We start from the raw sequence: 18,055 nt of genomic DNA on the forward strand, positions 1-18,055 counted from the left end.
TAATCATAATAACAGGCATCCAAAATCTATAGAACTATTTCTGAGCAATATCAAGCTGGGCAGATCTAATAACCTGAACAGGACCAAACTGTCCTCTTGGATGCACGTCCGTCTGTTGGGAATGAGAAGAAGCGGTAGGTGTAAAGCTGAGCAGGATGTGGTTCACAGCCTGCAACATTTCTCATACTTGAACCCCTTACCATGGTGTGGAGCTATAAAAAGAAAATGGGGATTCCTCAAGATGAATTCTAATCCCTACTCTAGCAGATATGAGCAGATGGAAGAAACAAACAGACAGCTCAATGTGTTACATGAGAACTCCCACAGTGTAGGATAAATCCTGAGGTGGCATAGAGCTGATGTAGTGAAGAAACAAGGGGACATCAAAACGGCATCAAAACATCTCTTTTTTTTCTGTCACATTATCCATGAGGTTGTGAGCAGCCACATTTGATTTAACTAGCATTAGGTTTGCTCTAATTTAGCTTGTAAATACCTAACTTGGTTTCCTAAATTTAAAGATACGGGGCAATATTTTCAATATGGTACTGGAAATGCATTTAGTCAACTTAAAAAGAAACTTCGGAAAGAAAAAAAAAATAATACATATTCTGGCTTACATCTAAAATGACAGCAGACCCCATTTCTGGGGGAACCAAGTCTGAGAAGTGAAAAAAGCAACCGTTCAGAGCAGCTGCAGAGGCAGGAGTGACAGCCACCCCCAGAACCATTCTAGTTTTGGCTCAGTTTTCACCCATGCTCACTGGCTGTTGCTCCCCTCCTGATACTGTTACTCCAACAATCCTCCCTTCTTTCCATTTATATTCTCACAACTAGTCTCACATCACCAACATACTTACATAGCCTACATGTCTACTATTATCACATTGCTACCTTCACTTCGGGTATGTAAATCAAGCTGCTTTTCTCCAGCTCCGAGCTTTTTTAGAGCAGGGAGTACAGTGTCTTGTATGGGGGAGCCTATTCCTTTCTCAGCCTTATGCATTCATGTAATAAACATGATTTACCTTCCTAAGGTCCCTGTAATTTCACTTATATAGATTGATCCAGACCTAGACTACTGAGTAATGTTAATGTGCACTGAATGAAAGTACTGGGTCTTTTAGTATCAAAAAGATGTGCAATTATGTATTTACACCGCTCTGCAATTTTGGGAGCACTGGGGAGCAAAGATGCTGTCTGAATTCCATTTTGTACTGTTGTGGCCCTGAACCTGCACAGATTTATTAGAGCTGTCCATCCAAAAGCTGAAAGTGAAGTCTTCAGGGACTGTCGTGAGTTGCCACCAGTCTCAGTGCTTGAGAGTTGCTGTGCCAATGAAGTCAGTAAGAATCCAGCCATCAACTTCAAACAGGACTGAGATTAAGCTGGCTTGCAAGTCAGACTCTGCTACGTCCTCAGCAATTCAAATGAAACTTCATGCCACTGTCAACAGCCAAATTTGTATTTTCATGAAAAGCACGAAGAACCTGAAAAACTTCACAGCCACAATTAATTCATATAAACATATTTGTTTTACCTCAGATGTCCAAATATATGCTGTTCGCCTCCATGAAAGCTCTTGAGGTGCCCAGGTTCCTAGGACTGAATGTGTCAAGAATCTTAGCACGAAAGCCATGCACCAAGGTACTACTGAAACAAGAAAAAATAAAGAAAGTGGAATTTAAATAATATACTAGGTAGAAATGACTTTTTTTGTCTACCTCCAGAACTAAACGCATCAATATTGATGAAGGAGAGATGTGGGTAGCCATGTTTTAAAATAAGTGATATATTAAACTACAGTTTTTTAAAGGCACCTAACCAAACCCTCCGATTTTGCACATTGTACAGATCTCATTGGAAAAGTGATGTACCCAGATTTAAGTAAATTAATGTCAGTGGGATTAAGTAGGTTGTAAATCAGGAAAACATTTGATTTCCTTGCCTCTGATGAGAATAAAGGGGAAAATCAGTGTGCACACATTCTTTCCTGCTACCTTGCAAAACCCAAACAGAAGTTTCTCACACAAGCAGAATGAAAAAGTGAAAATGAAAGCAAAGATAAATTAGCCAGTTGGCTGTTTAAAATAAATGGAACTCTAAAAAATCACTAATGTGATTAGTTCATTACAATGGTCATTGATAATTGATAAGTCCGTTGCCATATTAAGAATCTTCCAGTACTAATAAGCTCAGCTCTCAATAAAACAGTTACCTCGTAATGAACATCACTAGTTTACTGCAGTGTTACTGTAGTGCAGGAGTTTTCATTCTTCACGAAAACAGAAGAATAATTTTAAACGTAGGAGACTGGCGTTACTGTGGAGGTTACTTTAGCCTGGTTTCATTTGGAAATCTGATCATACAATTTGTCTCCAGCTACGTTTGACAGCAGCTTAGGGTTCTCAGTGATCTTCAGTATCCACCTGTCTTAAGCGCACTGATGGCCAGATACAGACCCAAATTATCACCCCTAATAAGAGAAAAGCTGCAGAGTTCACTCAGCAATCATCTGCTGGGTTTGACCCGCCACCAGCCTGCACCCTTCACATCACGGCACATCTTGCTCAATTAATGGGCAGGCGATGGGGAGGCCTGGAGGGTTTGGGGGCAGTAAGAGGGTAGGTGACTCAAAGTGTTAGGGACATAGCCTCACAAGCTATTTCTTTGACAACAGAACAGGTGAAGATTGTTTTCTACAAACTGGAACTCAGTACCTCACTGTCCCAACAACACGAGTCTCCTCTTGGATAAAACGCCCTCTTTTAAAGTATTTGTATTTGACACATGAGAGGTAGGGCTGTGTCTAGCTCTGAGCTATGCTGATCAATTGGCACGTGCATGCTGGTGAATTGGCTGGTCCATCACATGGGGTAGACGGCCACCAAACTCACGCTGCTGCCTTTTCCTCGGAGCAAGTGTTAATTTCTGCCTTCTGTTCCACTCAGCAAAAATTTTCCTGAAACTTTTAAGTTTTTCTTTCCACCTCCTCGACAGATCTGGGCGACTGGCAGATAGCATAATTCCCTGAACCTTCTTTTTCCTTCAAAAATAAAACTGAAATAAGCTTTTATTATTAAATAAAAAAGTCCCTTTTAATTTTTGGGTTAGTATACTCTAAATACAGAATAATTTTCTTCCCTCATTATGTATTAATATTTCCTCTGCCTGGAAACAGGAACACGAGCACCTTGACACAGAGAGTTACAGGATGTTTCTCCACAATATCAGACAGCTGTTTTGTATCGAGCCGTCACCCCTTCCTTAGTGCCAGCGCACTGTGAATTTAACACGTGTGGCCTTGAAAAGATAAAATAGTGCAGCAGTTCCTGACCCTGACGGTACTAGAGCCAGCAGATTGGGCCATGTTACTCCGACTGGAGCTTGTCGGTTCTCAGATGCCAGATTCATACAGCTCTGGCTCCAGCTGGAGCTGTGTCTCAGCACTGTAGGCTGGTGGCCCCCATCCCCGTCCTCCCACAGCAGAGAGGGTGGTTTTTTTTTTACAGAATCACAGAATTGTAGGGGTTGGAAGGGACCTCCAGAGATCATCGGGTCCAACCCCCCTGCCAAAGCAGGTTCCCCAGAGCAGGCTGCCCAGGTAGGCGTCCAGATGGGCCTTGAATGTCTCCAGAGAAGGAGACTCCACAACCTCCCTGGGCTGCCTGTCCCAGGGCTCCGTCACCCTCACCATGAAGAAGTTCTTTCGCATGTTGGGGCGGAACTTCCTGGGCTCCATTTTGTGGCCATTGCCCCTTGTCCTGTCCCCACAAACCACTGAAAAGAGGTTGGCCAGGTCCCTCCGTCTCCCACACTTCAGGTATTTGTAAACATTGATAAGATCAAACATTGATAAGATCAATGGGTTACAGATTATGGGTTTCAGCAGGAGGAAGGGTTTTACGCTTTGCTGCTGCTGGGGTTGTGTCACCTGTGCCCAAAAGACCACGTATTGCAGTCCCCATCGGGACCTTGTGCTGATTTATGGTCTGAGCCCAAATTCCAGCCCATTGTTCCTCACACCCAAGGGAAGAAAAAGCACAAGCAGTCAGCGGCTTCTCTGGTGATTCCTTGTCCTGCCTCCTGGCTGACACATCAGACACGGCACAAAGATGTTCAACACGGAGATAGTTAAGTCGCCGACAACCCATTAGTGATCACTGCTCTGGATCAAGCCCCTGGCAAGAAATGCTTCACTTGAGGACCCCTTCCTCCTCCAGCCCCCACCTAGTGTTGACATGCCAGGCTTCAGCTTCTCACCAGATTAATTCTGTGACTGCACTAAATCTTCCAGCCAAGATGAATTTTACTGGTGTTATCCCCATGAAACTTTTGACTTTGCTGGTACTGCCCGTAGGAGCTGCTATCTATTAGGATTCTGCTGCTTCTCCCATTTCCCTATAAAAATCACACTCATTTGGAAGATTCTGGTATTCGTATCGGATAAAAATCCTACTTCACTGAAAACAAATGAATATCTTCCCCAGTTCTAATACAATATCTCTGGTGGTTGTTATCGGGTGACAAGAAAAGGAATGAAAGAATACACTGAGCTGAAAACTGGCCAAAGGACAGGAAACAGGTGAACCGGAAGAGCCCAGAAAATTGAGCGTATTTTGCAAAGGAAAGAAGCTACTATCAGAGGGGAGGGCAAGGTGGGTAGAGGGTGTAATTTTGTGGTGAGAATTGCTCTTTGCAGAACTTGGAAAAAAGCCCAGCAAGCATAAGTGGCTATTCCCAAGGAGGTTTTAGGCAAACTTTTGCTCTGGGCACCTACAAGCAGCTACGATTTACATCTTCTTTCACGGCGATGTTTCTAGCAGTAACCACGGCAGAGAGTCGCTGACATCTGGAAGCGAGCCCTGAGACGAGGTTAGAGGACAGCCGGGCTCAGAGGATTCTCCTGCTCCGTTCTTCCGCGAGGTACCTGGATGAGATCAGGATTTGTACCCTGTTGTGGGGGCGAGGGGAGCGTTGGCACCATCTGCCAGAGGCATCTGACTGCGTTCCCTTGGTTCCCTCCGCAATCGATAGAGAGAAGCAGGCAGCCTTGAGAGGCGTTTGGAGCAGGCATCTCGTGGAGATGCTCTGACCAGCCCTCCGGAGGAGCGCGCATCTCTATCGATTGTGTAGGCAGCCTTGCAAGGTTAAGTATCTAAATCGGGGACCTCAAGATACATACTCACAGGGCAGGAATGAATGCCTTCTTTATATCGTCTCTTATAGCATCCAGTGTTATTTCATAATGATGATCCTTGTTCACACCTTAAGAATCTCATAATTGGAAGGCACCTGAGAAAAATCCAATGTGAAAGCCGGGGAAATATGAATCACTTTAAAACCTCTGAGGACAATGAAGGATGAAAAACGAGTATGGGGAGGATAAGAGAAAACCAGCAAATAAAGATGAACAGGGAGACGTCTAGTAACAAAAGGGCTTTGATCATTCACCTGATCTCCAAGCTGAAGGGAAAGAGGCAGCATGCATTATGTGGAGCAGTGCTGCCACACAGTGACAGGGAAAAGGCTCGGAGCTTCGCAGCAGTAATGACACCGGGAGCTTTATGTTTAATGCCTGAGCCTAACAGGACACTGCCTCGTCTGCTGAAAGAATGCAAAATAGAATTACAGGAGGCAATGTTATAAATACCTAATCTGAGCCTGGCTGGAGTGACAGGTGTTGAGCTAGTCGCCCTGGTTCAGTTTATTACAAAATATCAATAGTAGTTACAGAGCTAAAACTGGATTCAAGCCCTTTCTTTTAGCAGAATAATCAATGACCAAAAAAAATCACTTTCTCTTAGAGTACAGACTAAGCTTTTATGATAGTAAGCTATACGTTAATTCTGTAACTGATTTTGAACCATTAGAAAGAAGCTAGTCCTCAGCTAGAGAATGAATATATGATATATGTTATATGAACATATGAACATATGTTTCTCACTAACATAATTTAGAATAATGCATTTTCAAAGGAAAAAAAAAAAGTCTAGGATCCAAGTAAGGTTAGGTAGTAATACCATATGAATTCCAGCAATGGGCAGAGGAAAGGCATCATGCCTTTAGAAAATCCCAGTCCAAGTGAGTACTGTCCTGAAGTTTCTGTACTGTTTCTGTCTTAATACCAATGTAGACAATTGTCTAAGAATACAGTAAAACATGTTTCATGGACAGCACCATCATGGAAGTCTCAGCTGGGAGACCTTTGGCTAAAAGGAACAAATATGCAAAATCTTTTTTCATCTTTTCTTTAGGTAGTCCCGGAGGGTTCCACATCAGAGAAACCATTATGCACTAATCTATCTCAGAATGCACAAAGCAGGAAAATAAATTATTTTCCTTGGCCTGGGTTTACGAACAGGGCCTTCCTCTCCCCGTTGTTGTGGAGCTGCTACACACCTGACCAGAATTTAAGCAGTCCTTGAGATTTAAAGGTGCTGAACTGGCTCCCAGTAGGATTTGAATGCCCTCAGAAGTGTTGAAAATCAGGTCACAGGATCCCCTGGGAATGGCAGGTTTGTACGTTTCAAGATAAATAATTTGCATGAAATTCAGCAGGGAACATGCCTGCCTTATGTTCCATAGACTAATCCCATTCTTTCATCACAGCACCCCAGTTAATAGGTAGACATGTCTTTATGTATGTATTTACTCCTGTTCATATATGTGTATGCATACTTGCTCGCATGCACATACAGCTTCCTTTTAGCAGTTTTACATTTCAGCCTCATCTCAACAAAGTCTGCCTTTACCCTGGGATGAGCTGCTATTTATACTGGCCACCACAGGCCATTGGGGTGAAGCAAGTAGTCCTAAAAGGTAGGTGTCACATCTGGGATCACTGAAAGCCAAGGAAATAAAAATATAAATAAATGATTGAGCCGCATAAAAAGGGGATTCTGTATGCTGTCTTTGTTGTCTGTGCATTTTACCTAACAACATTAGGATGGGGAGCCAAGAGTGCATTATGACAACCAAACACACTTGAATTTTGAAACGTCTTTTCCTAGCACCCTGTGAAACCCTGAAAAGTTTCTGTAATGATCTAAAAATAAAGTTGCTTTATGTCCCTTATCATCTCCCTTTTTATTTTATATGAAAGATCAATAAAGATAAAGGTTAGAAAAGCCCTGTCTGGTACTTGCAATCCTGGCTCCTAATTGTCTCCAGTTGGAAGTGTGAACTCAGCCAAAACCGCAATGCTGCTAGCAAATGCTATAAAAAGGAAAGCTGCCTGAAATTGGAAAAGTTTTTTCAACACTTTCTCCGAGAAGGCAGCAGCAGGTCTGTTTAATACATTGGAGAAGCTGCAGCCAAAAAAAAATCTGTGATGGAGGAGGGTGTGAAAGGAAACATGAGGCTGTCAATCAAAGTGAAAAAGAACAGAATTTCCAGGGAGCTGGAAATGCTATATTAAAAACAAGCTATTTTGAGAAGACCGAAAAATATATTTAATTGGAAATAGAGAGAACAACAAGATGTAGTAAGAGAGGGAACTGGAAGAAAAGAAAAAAAAAAAAGACTGCAACTCACAATACCAGCTTTGAAGACATAGGGATTGAAAGAGGTTGCTGGCCAGTGTTGCAGGGCAATGTGAACTCCTCCCAGAGCTGGAACATGTCATGTTCTCTGTGTGTTGGCCTTTGCCATGCCAAGCAAGGACTCTGAGAACTGCTGTGATCAATTTAGAATGATCTGGTGTTCTAAATGGGCATTTTTTGCCACAGATTCCTCACATATTAAAGTAAAATTTGGAAGAACTTTTCGGTGAATGATCATGAAGCACAAACCATATGAAAATGCTAATAGGCAAATGGGGAAAGTCAAGTCCAGACCTAGCTCTCAGATCTATCAGTGTCCTTCAACATTTATAAAATGTACATACCACTATTTCTATTACAGTAGAGCCACCAAGCCCATCAATGGGGAGATAAGGAAGCAGGAACACAGATTTACATTTACAGAGAACATCTGCTGGACATATATCTATTTTATTTTAGAGTACCTATGGCTCTGACAGAAAATGGAGCACAAACAATGAAGATTCACTTGTGCACAAAACATTTGAATTACTAATACCTTCCAGTAGCTTTTAGGAAAGGATACGTGATGAGAAGATGTGATAAGGAAGGACGACAAGGGAATCACAACTGGGGCACCCTGCATCTCCTTGAACAGCGCTGCTCAGTCCTCAAGCTTGTCAGCATCCCATGGCAGATGAGATTGTTTGCTAGCTGCCTCATCCACACAGCTGCTTCTTTCCCAGGAGGACTGCCTGAGCCAGGTGTGAAGAAAGAGAGGTCATCACTCCTGCGAGTAAACAGAGAACAGCAACATGAAAGAAATGTGAGAGGTTATATTGCAAAGCAACATTTTTTGGAACAACTATTTTAGGTAATCAGGGTCTGCAGGGAGTTGCACATTTCTCAGACTAGAAAGATTTACTATGCATAGCACTAAGAAGTGGCAAAGGAGAGCTTTGGGGTTCAGCAGAAAGACAGACAGAAAGGGGTCCACCTCCCCAAATCCATCTCTCTGGTAACCTAAGAAAGTGCATCCTAAAACCTTTTTCAGAAGCCTGCTGAGCTCCATCTTAGGGAAAAAAAATATATATATATATATATATCAATGTGTATCTATATATATATATATATATCAAAGCTGTAACTCTGCTCCTTAATTTCCAGCTCAAATATGTTCATGTTCAGTTTACAGCCACTTCCTATAGTGCCAGCATAGTTCTCCATCTTGCATAGCTTCTTGCCTTCTCAGATTGCAAAATGCCCACCCTGTGGAGAGAGCAGCCCTGTGTTCTTTCAGCTGTTTTGCTGGACTTAAAAAAAACCACTGTTTTCATACCTCATAACAGAGAGTCTCCATTTGACTCTATTCTCTCTGCACCTCCTTGTGTTTGGCTTCTTGAACATGGATGAGCAGAAGCATATGCAATAATCAAGACAAGCTGTGAATATACCTTTACCTATATGTCCCTAAAATGCTTTGAATCATCTTAAAATCTTATTTCCCTTTTTGTTTCTTGGATGCACCATACAGATTGCAGAATGACTGTGGAACCAATTAGGACACCTAAGTGCTTCTCCACAACCACTGAATGAAAGATGATACTAGTTCCCAAGTATATGACCCCAAACCCTGTAGCACTGAATTTCATCCCATGCCAATTACTTTAGGCCTCAAAGCAATCTCATTCTTTCCGTACAACACAATTGTCTTTTGTGTTAATGATATATCCCAAGTTAAGTGTCACAAGTTTTCTCGGCATAGTCCTAATCTTCATCCCGTGGCCATAAATGCAAATGTAGAAAATGTAGTGAAAATGCCAATATTTTCTAGTACCCCTGGCCCTCCAACACCCCCAACATACCCATTAATGAATGCCACCTTCCCACCCAGGTCTTCCAAGACAAGAGTGTCCAAGGAAGCCCCAGTGGTTTTATGACACATCGATAATCCCAGTCCCTTCTCAGTCCCATATCTGTCACTTCATTCAGAAGAATATATCTACTGGGTTATTCGAAATGAGGAGGTGGACCGTACTCCAGATTGTGTTAGTAATGTGCGGGCTAATCTTGGAGAAGATATTTCACTTGTCTTGCAGTCCTCAGTTTCAAAAAGGGAGTGATTAACATCTGCAGCACAGAAGAGCACAGTACAACGTATGTCTTCCAAATCTTTACATGAAAGATGCAGTGACGAACTGATGAGCTGTATATTGTAACGCACGTTAGTCTGGTCCTTGGTGGAACCATGGCATTTATTTGGTCCCTTTCACACACACTGCATTTAATTTCCCTTAATTTCCCACTTTTCTTTCTTGTTTTCCCCTTTTTATTCATCTGGGAGTCAACACATTGGGGAAATGTGTTTTTTCGGCTGGAGAACTGAATAGCTGAGGGCGGCGGGGGAAGGTGCACAGGGTTTTACTCTGTCCCCCCACGCCTCAGGAGGGAACACGGCTCATCCCTTCCTGAGCAGCCCTCAGCCTCCCTGCTCGGTGAAACCCCAAAGCAGGGCACATCTCCCCTTTTCTGAGGCTCCAGGGCGGACACATTCCAGTCAGACATTTCACTCATTATTCACCAGCCAGCCCGGCCAAGCCCAGCCCAGCGGGGTGGGGGGGGGAGCTCGCACCGAGCCGGGTCAAGCCGCTTCCCCGCGGGACAAGCGGCCAGGGCCGGCTTCCCCGAGCTGCCAGCCCGCCCTGAGGCCTCCGGGGCTCAGCCCCAGGCCGGGCAGGAGCCGGGCTAGGGGTCAGTAGCGAGCCGGGCAGCGATGGCGGCGGCCGCCAGGCTGTGGAGGCTGAGGCGGCGCCTGGCCGGGCCTGTGGCCGCAGCCTGCAGCAGCAGCAGCGCGGCCCCGCCGGAGCAGCTCACCCTGAGGCGGCAGGCCGAGGGGGTCCGGTGAGCTGGGGGGAGACGGAATCGGGAGAAAACGGGGGGGCTCTGAGAGCGGGTGGGTGGAAATTGGGGGGGCTCTGAGAGCGGGGCCTCGGGGGGAAGGCTGTGGTCGCAGCGCGGAGTCTCGCGGAGTTCCCGTGTGCACGCTTCGGCCATGCGGGGTTCGTCACTCGTTTTGAATGTTTGCTCGTTGTTCTGTGTTTGTTTCTGCCTTGCGGTAACCCTCTGTATTTAACGGCTTTTTGCAGAAACATTGTCTTGAACAACCCCAAGAAGAGGAACGCCCTGTCCCTCTCCATGCTGCAGGCGCTGAAGGAGGACCTGCTGCACGACATCAAAAGCAAAGAGCTCCGCGTTATCGTCATTTCAGGTACGGCACAGAAGAGAAGAAGTGGCTGAGAGAATAAGAAGAAACAGGATAACGTGGAGCTTAAAGCTCAGAATATCACTGAATTATAGAAAACGGGGCAGGAAGGAGCTTGCATACCGTTTTCTTACAGCCTGCCAGGAACGTAAACAGTATCACACATGAGCCTTCCCCACTCAGACCTCGCTGCCCTTTTATATTCATCCTGCTTTCCGCTTTCATATACTTAATTCCTCATTCCTGAAACCAGCCTTAATAATTGACTAGGTTCTGTTATATTTCTGTTGATAATTAACACATCTAAGGTTGTTGAAACAGTATTCGAAATGTTAGTATTTCAGTCAGGTTGCCTGGTGTGTTTACAGAGTTGATAAGCTTTCGTTTTCCTTTTGTAAAAGTAAGCAGTAAGTGAAATAATTGTTTTTAAAACTACATATGAACAGTAGCTCAAACAATAAATCCAGGTCCTGATAGTCATTACACTAAAGAACAAACACTCCTAGGTAATGGTTTTTGTGCAGAAACAGGCTGAGCGTGTATGACTTTTGTTGCCTTCAGTGGCAGGTACAGATTGTAGTAAGCGGGGTTCAAAGGGTTCCTTGTGCTCTGTTCCCCTGCTCTAAGCCAGGATCAGACTTTGTTATTTTTGCCACTGGTTTGTCAAAACCGTTTCTAAAACTCTCCAATGAAGAAGAGACTGTAATATTGATACTGCAGTCACCTGTAACCTGCAAATATAAAACTTTATCTCTCAGAGACTTTCTTCCATTTAGATATTAACCTGTACAGTTCTTAAAGATAATAAAAGTTGAGATGTTCTTAAGCCATTTTCTTTCCTCTGTCATTTTAAGATAATCTTCCCCTGTTCTCCTTCCAAACATCTTGGAGAAACAGGTTTAATAATTTTGAATGCTGAGATTTCCTGTACTGAGAGGAGAACGTTGCTCATGTATAAGTGTGCATGCACATGAGAGTAGAAATAAGTTAACTTGACAGGGGCGACAAATATATATATTCAATATTTCAAATAGCAGTTACAAATTTTGTAAGATGCTTCAGGTTACTTTTTGAGAATACAGTGCTCTGGGAGTTTGTGAGTACAGTTTGGTTATTTTTCTTGCCTGTTTGTTTTTCAGTTTAAAAATAAATTGCATGTTCCTGCTGATTTCCAATTCCGTTGCTGAAAGAAATGCAAAACAAGAAATCTCAAGGAAAAGACTAGTCAGGGGATGCTTTGAATCTTTAACACAGACTTTACAGTGGATTCCCCTTCAGTGAGGCGCAAATGCAGATGTGATTAAATTTCCGGATAATGTATTGCTGATCCAGTGAGCTGATTGCTGGTGTGTGGTTATTGCTAGACAGACTGTTAACAACAAGCTGATTCATAAGAAGCAAATGCATAGCTAAGGTGGTAGCTTCATAGCTGTAGATGGAAATATCACACCCATGCAAATATCTGAGGAGATGTGAAGGATTAAAAAGCTTCAGATTGGTTTATTTTTATGGCAGATGTCTCACGAGGAAGGAAAACTGTTGTAGAGATAGTGTATCAATAGAGCATGTTTTGATCTTAGCTGCGACTTGAGGAAAGCAAATCCAGAATTTAGACCTGCAGAATCTTGCTCTTATTCTACCCAAACCCTGGAGAAGCTTTTCGGGATTCCTTAGTTAGTGTTAGCAGCGGAGGAACAGAGGCCATAACAGCCCTTCTGGTTCTTCTCTAGCAGAACATTTTTTTCCATTGTTGCCTTAAATACCACAACACGAAATTCTTGTTGCTTATTTTGTAAAAGTTAATCATTAGTGTACAATAAATAGGGAATAACCATATTGTTAGTCTGAGAACAGAGCAGTCCATTGTCACTGCAGCCAACTAGTTTACGCTGTACCAAAGAGCAGTTCAGTACTATATCTTAAAAGAGACTGGGCTGAGAGGTGTAAAGAGCCTTATTTTTAACTGAGTTAACTCGGAGTGGAAGTAAAACAGCCTTTAAAATATTTATTGGCATTAGTGTGGTTAAATCATTTATTGCAGCAATTTAAAGGTATTACAAAGCTCAGAAGGCAATATTTAGGAACTGAGCATAAGACTCTCTCTCCAATCTACTTCTTTTTGATCACTGACACCTTTATACCTTTAAATGGGGTATTAATACACCACTTGGTTTCTTGATTAGCTCAGACTGACTTTTCATGAAATTCTTTGCAGCTGAAGGCCCTGTATTTTGTTCTGGCCATGATTTAAAGGAACTGTCAAGTGAAGATGATGTGAAGCATCACTCCCAAGTATTTGCAATATGTGCAGAGGTAAGCAGTTCTTCTTAAGTGCCACCCCCTTTTGCTTGGTTTTAAGAGCAAGCAGTGATACTGGTTTAAGTTAACACCTGATCCTGGTGAACTGATGTTTTCCCTGGGTTTCTCTATGTGCAAATAAAAATCCTAGAATGCCAGCGTGCAGGTTTCCTACTGGGTGAAATCATGGCGTGTTCCTTATTTTATCGAGTTCTCCTTGCAGCTGAATATTTGGGCAATATCTTTCCTAGAAATCCAGGGATAACCAACTTCATACCACGTGTGGTCAAAGGATCTTTCCCAGCATCTAGCTAATAACTGAAGACCAGCTTAAACATCAAGTAGACAAGGTGAAAGTAAGATCTGAATACATCTCTGACTCTGGTTGCCCAGTCAGCAGACCATACAAGATCTCATTCTTATTGCAGAAGCACAGACCTGAAGGTTGGGATGTTAAAGTGGCTCCTGGAGCCTTTAGAGGGAATGGCAAAAACCCCTTTGATTTTAATGGCATTAGAATTTGACCCCCTAATCCTGCGTAGTGTGACCACAAAAAAAAAAAAGAAACCTTTTGTTCTAGTTCCTCCAGAAGAAATAATGATCTCTAAACACATTGTCAAGCTAACATTACTAATATTTAATGCTGTAAAAGCCATGGAGTGAAGGTTACTTCTGAAGGCCCTTTGGTATAAGACATAGCAATCATCCTTGTAGCTTTGTCTGTATTTCATCTTGGTATGCTGTCTACAAAGAGCTAAGCACAAATATGACTCAATGACAAGTTAGTCCCTTCATCAGAAAGGAGTCAAGGTCCAATAGTTTAGGAACCAATAGTTTAATATTGATTTTGCAGTTGTGGGGCAGAATACCAGTATATTGTCAGTGGAAAACTGAACCATACAGCTTTTCAGTCACAGAATAGGAAGGATCAGATGAAAGAAAGAAAGAAAAAAAAACTTATTTCATGCATGTAGCATGAAATCAAGAGCTGATAAATTTCTCACTTCAAGGACCAGAAGAATTTAAATTGTCCTGTATGTATCTCTAGTTCTGGAGCTGTATATTCAGGATTTATGGTAAGTATAGCAAGCTAATCATTGTTTTTATAAAGAGAAAAAGCAAAATAAATATGACAGAATATCCAAGTATAGAGCTAAAAACATGCCTAGCTTTCTTTCTGACAATGGTGCCCTACTGTATAGTAAGTTTAGTAAGGGAGCATTATTACAAATACCTATTTCAGATAAATATTCCTGAGACCATGAAATCTGGAGACATGGAGCTATTCCAAATCTGTCTGGGTACTGCCCTGGACAGCCTGCTCTACCTGAGCAGGGAGGGATGGACTCGATGATCTCAAAAGGTTACTGCCAACGTAAATAATTCCGCGAAACTGGCAAAGCAAGTTCAGAAAGAAATGTAAGAGGTGAAATGTCATTTTGATGTAATCTGTTTTATGATGATAGTGATAATAGTACTTCACAACCTCTACCTGAGTATCTCAAAGGGATTTAAGTTTCTTATAAAACACAGCTCACTCGTATCCCCCTATGGGCTTGCTCGTAAACATTAATGGCATTTTATAAGCAAACAGAAATAGAGAAAGAAATTTAGTCTTTATTTGGGATCCTAAGTTAAGCAGAATGGATCCTACCCTAAATAACATGTTTACATCCTGCACTAGGGGGGGATCCAGAGCACTGGGCTGGTTTTCAGGAGCTTTGGCTTTGACATTTGTCTGTGACTGGTAACCATATGCACATCATTTCAGCTGCTGTGCCTCTGTTTCTCCATGCCCATAATACTGCATTATATAGTGTTGCTAGCTTTATCTGAGAACTGAGAACTCTCCACACAGGAGTGTGAGACGGCTAGAAACATCACTTCCTCAGAGGCTTTTCAGGTACAAAACCATAGGTACTGGGCTTTTATTTTTTTCAGGGAACCATTTGACTTTGAATTTTTATGACTAGAAAGAGTATTTTACTTGTTTCTCTGCACGCATGCACATACTGTTACTCTTTTGTTGTCTGCTTCTCAAAATGCACTGAAAATGTGTTTTTAAACAAAGAAAACGTGAGACAAAGACTGAAATTCAAAACTGAATTTAAGTAACTTCTCCTAAGTGACATAACATTTGCTAGGCTTCATCTACTGGAGAAATTGAAATAGAAAATTAAAATTTGTTATCTTGCTACGCTGTGCTAATGTGATAATTTTTAAAATCTAGATAATGACAGGAATTAGTTAAATAGCATTTTCTATCTGGAAGTATTAAAATTAGGTTAGTTTGATGATCCCTACTGTATTTAAGGAGAACCTGAGTTAGAAGAGCTAGACAAATATGTCTTTCTTAACTTCACCTGTCTAAAGCTGGATGTCCCACCTCTGAAAGCTACGAGAGTGAAAGCACAGGAGTGTTTACCCATCCTAAGTCTAACACAAATAGGAAAAATTGGCTACATAAACCTACGTAATTGGCTACATAGAGCTGAGCAGCGACTGGAACAGCAGTGGTTTTGTGCATTAAAGCACTAAAGCAGGTTGTGCAGAGAGGACTTAAACTCCAGTCTACGCAACTGGAAAGTGCACACCGTGATACCAGGCCTGTGAAGCACGTGCAAGTTCTAGAACAGCCATGATGTAACTTCAGGGACTAACCGACCACTTTCTCTTGTGCAGGTTATGACTTTAATCCAGAAACTTCCAGTACCGGTGATTGCCCAAGTGAATGGCTTGGCTACAGCAGCAGGCTGTCAGCTAGTGGCAAGCTGTGACATTGCGGTGGCGAGTGAGAAATCTCAATTTGCTACTCCTGGAGTAAACATTGGATTGTTTTGCTCCACACCAGCTGTGGCCTTGGGCAGATCTCTTCCAAGAAAGGTAGGCTTCCTTTGCAGGCACTCTTTTTAATTTTGCAATTAGTAGGTTCCCCTTGCTAGGAGTTTTAGTGCCATTGCCTTAACTTCATCTTCCTGCAGTACAACGTGCAAAATATTTCATTGCCAAAGACGTCTTCATAACACTTTGGACTGGGGGAAAAGTAATAACGGGACGACCTCTGTTTAGGGAAAGCAGCTTCCTACCAATCTGATTCCAATCAGCAGGGACTCATATCAGCAGCACGCCAGCTCAGTGAGCCCTCTGCTTTCCGACAGACAGCTCTGTGCTTTAGACAGTGATGTCCTCCCCCAATGAGAAACCCCTGCAAGTTCAGGATCTCAATTCCACTGAGGTATCAATTCTGGCCAGGCAGTGACATTTCACTACCAGCACGATCTGCCTGCATTTAGATCAAGATGCTTTAAATAGCGTCTAAAACCCTCCCGTACCTTCTTCCTGGTTTGTGTCCTACTGATTGTTACTATACATTTCTCACTGCATAAGCAGTAGTATGACTTGTAAAGCCTCCAGAACTGAGAAAATAAATGTTAAGTCGTGATCCCGTTAGATTCGTGTGGCTCTCCAAGCCCAGCAGGTTTCTGCTGAGATGTAAGGACAAGTCCAATTGCTGGATAAAATCTTCAAATTTAAATTTCCTATCTTGTATGACTATCAAGTTCAAATACAACTTGTGTGTTTTGTTGTTGTTTTTTAACTGTACTACAGTGTGCAGTTAAAACTGTTTCTAAATTAGTATTTATGACTTTTACAATTACCACTTTAAAATTTGTGGAACATAGTTTTCTCTGTGCCACTCTTCAAAGTAGCAGGTGTGTTCCCTACAGTGCTCAGGATCGCTGATTTTACCGTTTATCAAATGAAATGTTGCCATTGTTTGTAGCTACCAAAGCAAAGATACCAAAAGGATAATCAGCTCTTATGATTCTGGGTATCAGTCAATTGCATGAAGAGTCATGGAAAAAAAATCTCATAGATAAATAACACTGAATGGTCAGTGAGCACTTGGGAGATATTTTAATTTGAAACCTCAAGCACAAGATGCTGAGTGCAACAGGAGACTGAAGTAGATGGAGCTGTAAGAAGGACACACTTAAAAAACACCCAGACCAAACTTAAACTAAGGTATCTTCAGAAACTGCACATTGACTTACTAGGTGTTTGTTTATTTATTATTCCAAGCTCTGCTTAAAATACGGAGTTCAATTATTGTACTTTGTGGACCATCCACATCTCTCTTGATTCCTACTGCAATCACTAGAGATTCTGGGCTTTTGGGGAATAAAAAAAGGCAAAGAAACAACAGAAGCATTAAGCTAGGACAGCTGCAGTCAGTGGGCAGGTCTGAAAAAAGGCCAGCTCTAGACCCACTCGTTTTCTTGTAGAAACCTCTTAATATTTCCTTGGCAGTTTAAGGAGCCAGATTTAAATCTCAAATATGCCAAAAGAGTAACTCGTACTTGAAGGAGGAGACTGAAATTCCCCAGACAAACAAAAGCAATACAGCAGTGGAATTGACTTAACGTGGTATCTTTTCTTGTTCAGGTGGCATTAGAGATGCTTTTCACGGGTGAACCTCTTTCTGCCCACGAAGCCTTAATGCACGGGCTTGTCAGCAAGGTGGTACCAGAAGACAAGCTAGAAGAAGAGACCATGAGAATCTCTCGCAAGATATGCAAAAGCAGCAAATCCGTCCTGGCACTGGGGAAAGCCACCTTCTACAGACAGATGGCACAGGACCTTGATACTGCTTACAAAATAACCTCTCAGGTCATGGTAGACAATTTGACTTTGAGGGATGGGCAGGAAGGCATTGAAGCCTTTATTCAGAAACGTAAGCCTGTCTGGTCACATTCTCAGGATGAGAAGAAATGAGTACTGTTTCTAAGCTAAGCGTAGCTGTGCTTCGTGATTCTTCACACAATTGCCTTTGGGAACTATATTTCTGTTCTTTCTGAAAGTTATATTTCTTATCATACCTATGCCAAAGCCACAATAAATTATTTCTAAGTATATATAATAAATTTTAAGAAAAATCAAACCAAATATATATTTTTTTCAGCAATGAATC

General features: G+C 42.2%; 1 protein-coding gene across 1 annotated transcript; it reads left to right on the plus strand.

Moving 5' to 3' along the window:
• Positions 1 to 9,983: 9,983 nt before the first annotated feature.
• ECHDC3 (enoyl-CoA hydratase domain containing 3) lies at positions 9,984 to 18,030 on the plus strand. Its single transcript, XM_080581115.1, has 5 exons — positions 9,984 to 10,424; positions 10,670 to 10,791; positions 13,001 to 13,098; positions 15,766 to 15,966; positions 17,530 to 18,030. The coding sequence occupies exons 1-5, from the start codon at positions 10,297 to 10,299 to the stop codon at positions 17,857 to 17,859; spliced, it is 879 nt and encodes a 292-aa protein (XP_080437241.1). The 5' UTR covers positions 9,984 to 10,296; the 3' UTR covers positions 17,860 to 18,030.
• The last annotated feature ends 25 nt before the right edge of the window (positions 18,031 to 18,055 follow it).

This window comes from Anser brachyrhynchus, assembly GCF_964034855.1.
Source record: "Anser brachyrhynchus genome assembly, chromosome: 1".
Lineage (NCBI taxonomy): Eukaryota > Metazoa > Chordata > Aves > Anseriformes > Anatidae > Anser > Anser brachyrhynchus.

Excerpts from the sequence above, each read along its gene's own strand:
- ECHDC3 (XM_080581115.1), top strand. The coding sequence starts at position 10,297 with ATGGCGGCGGCCGCCAGGCTGTGGAGGCTGAGGCGGCGCCTGGCCGGG. Across the intron at positions 10,792-13,000 it reads CCGCGTTATCGTCATTTCAG|CTGAAGGCCCTGTATTTTGT; the intron begins GTACGGCACAGA and ends AATTCTTTGCAG. Across the intron at positions 13,099-15,765 it reads TATTTGCAATATGTGCAGAG|GTTATGACTTTAATCCAGAA; the intron begins GTAAGCAGTTCT and ends TCTCTTGTGCAG.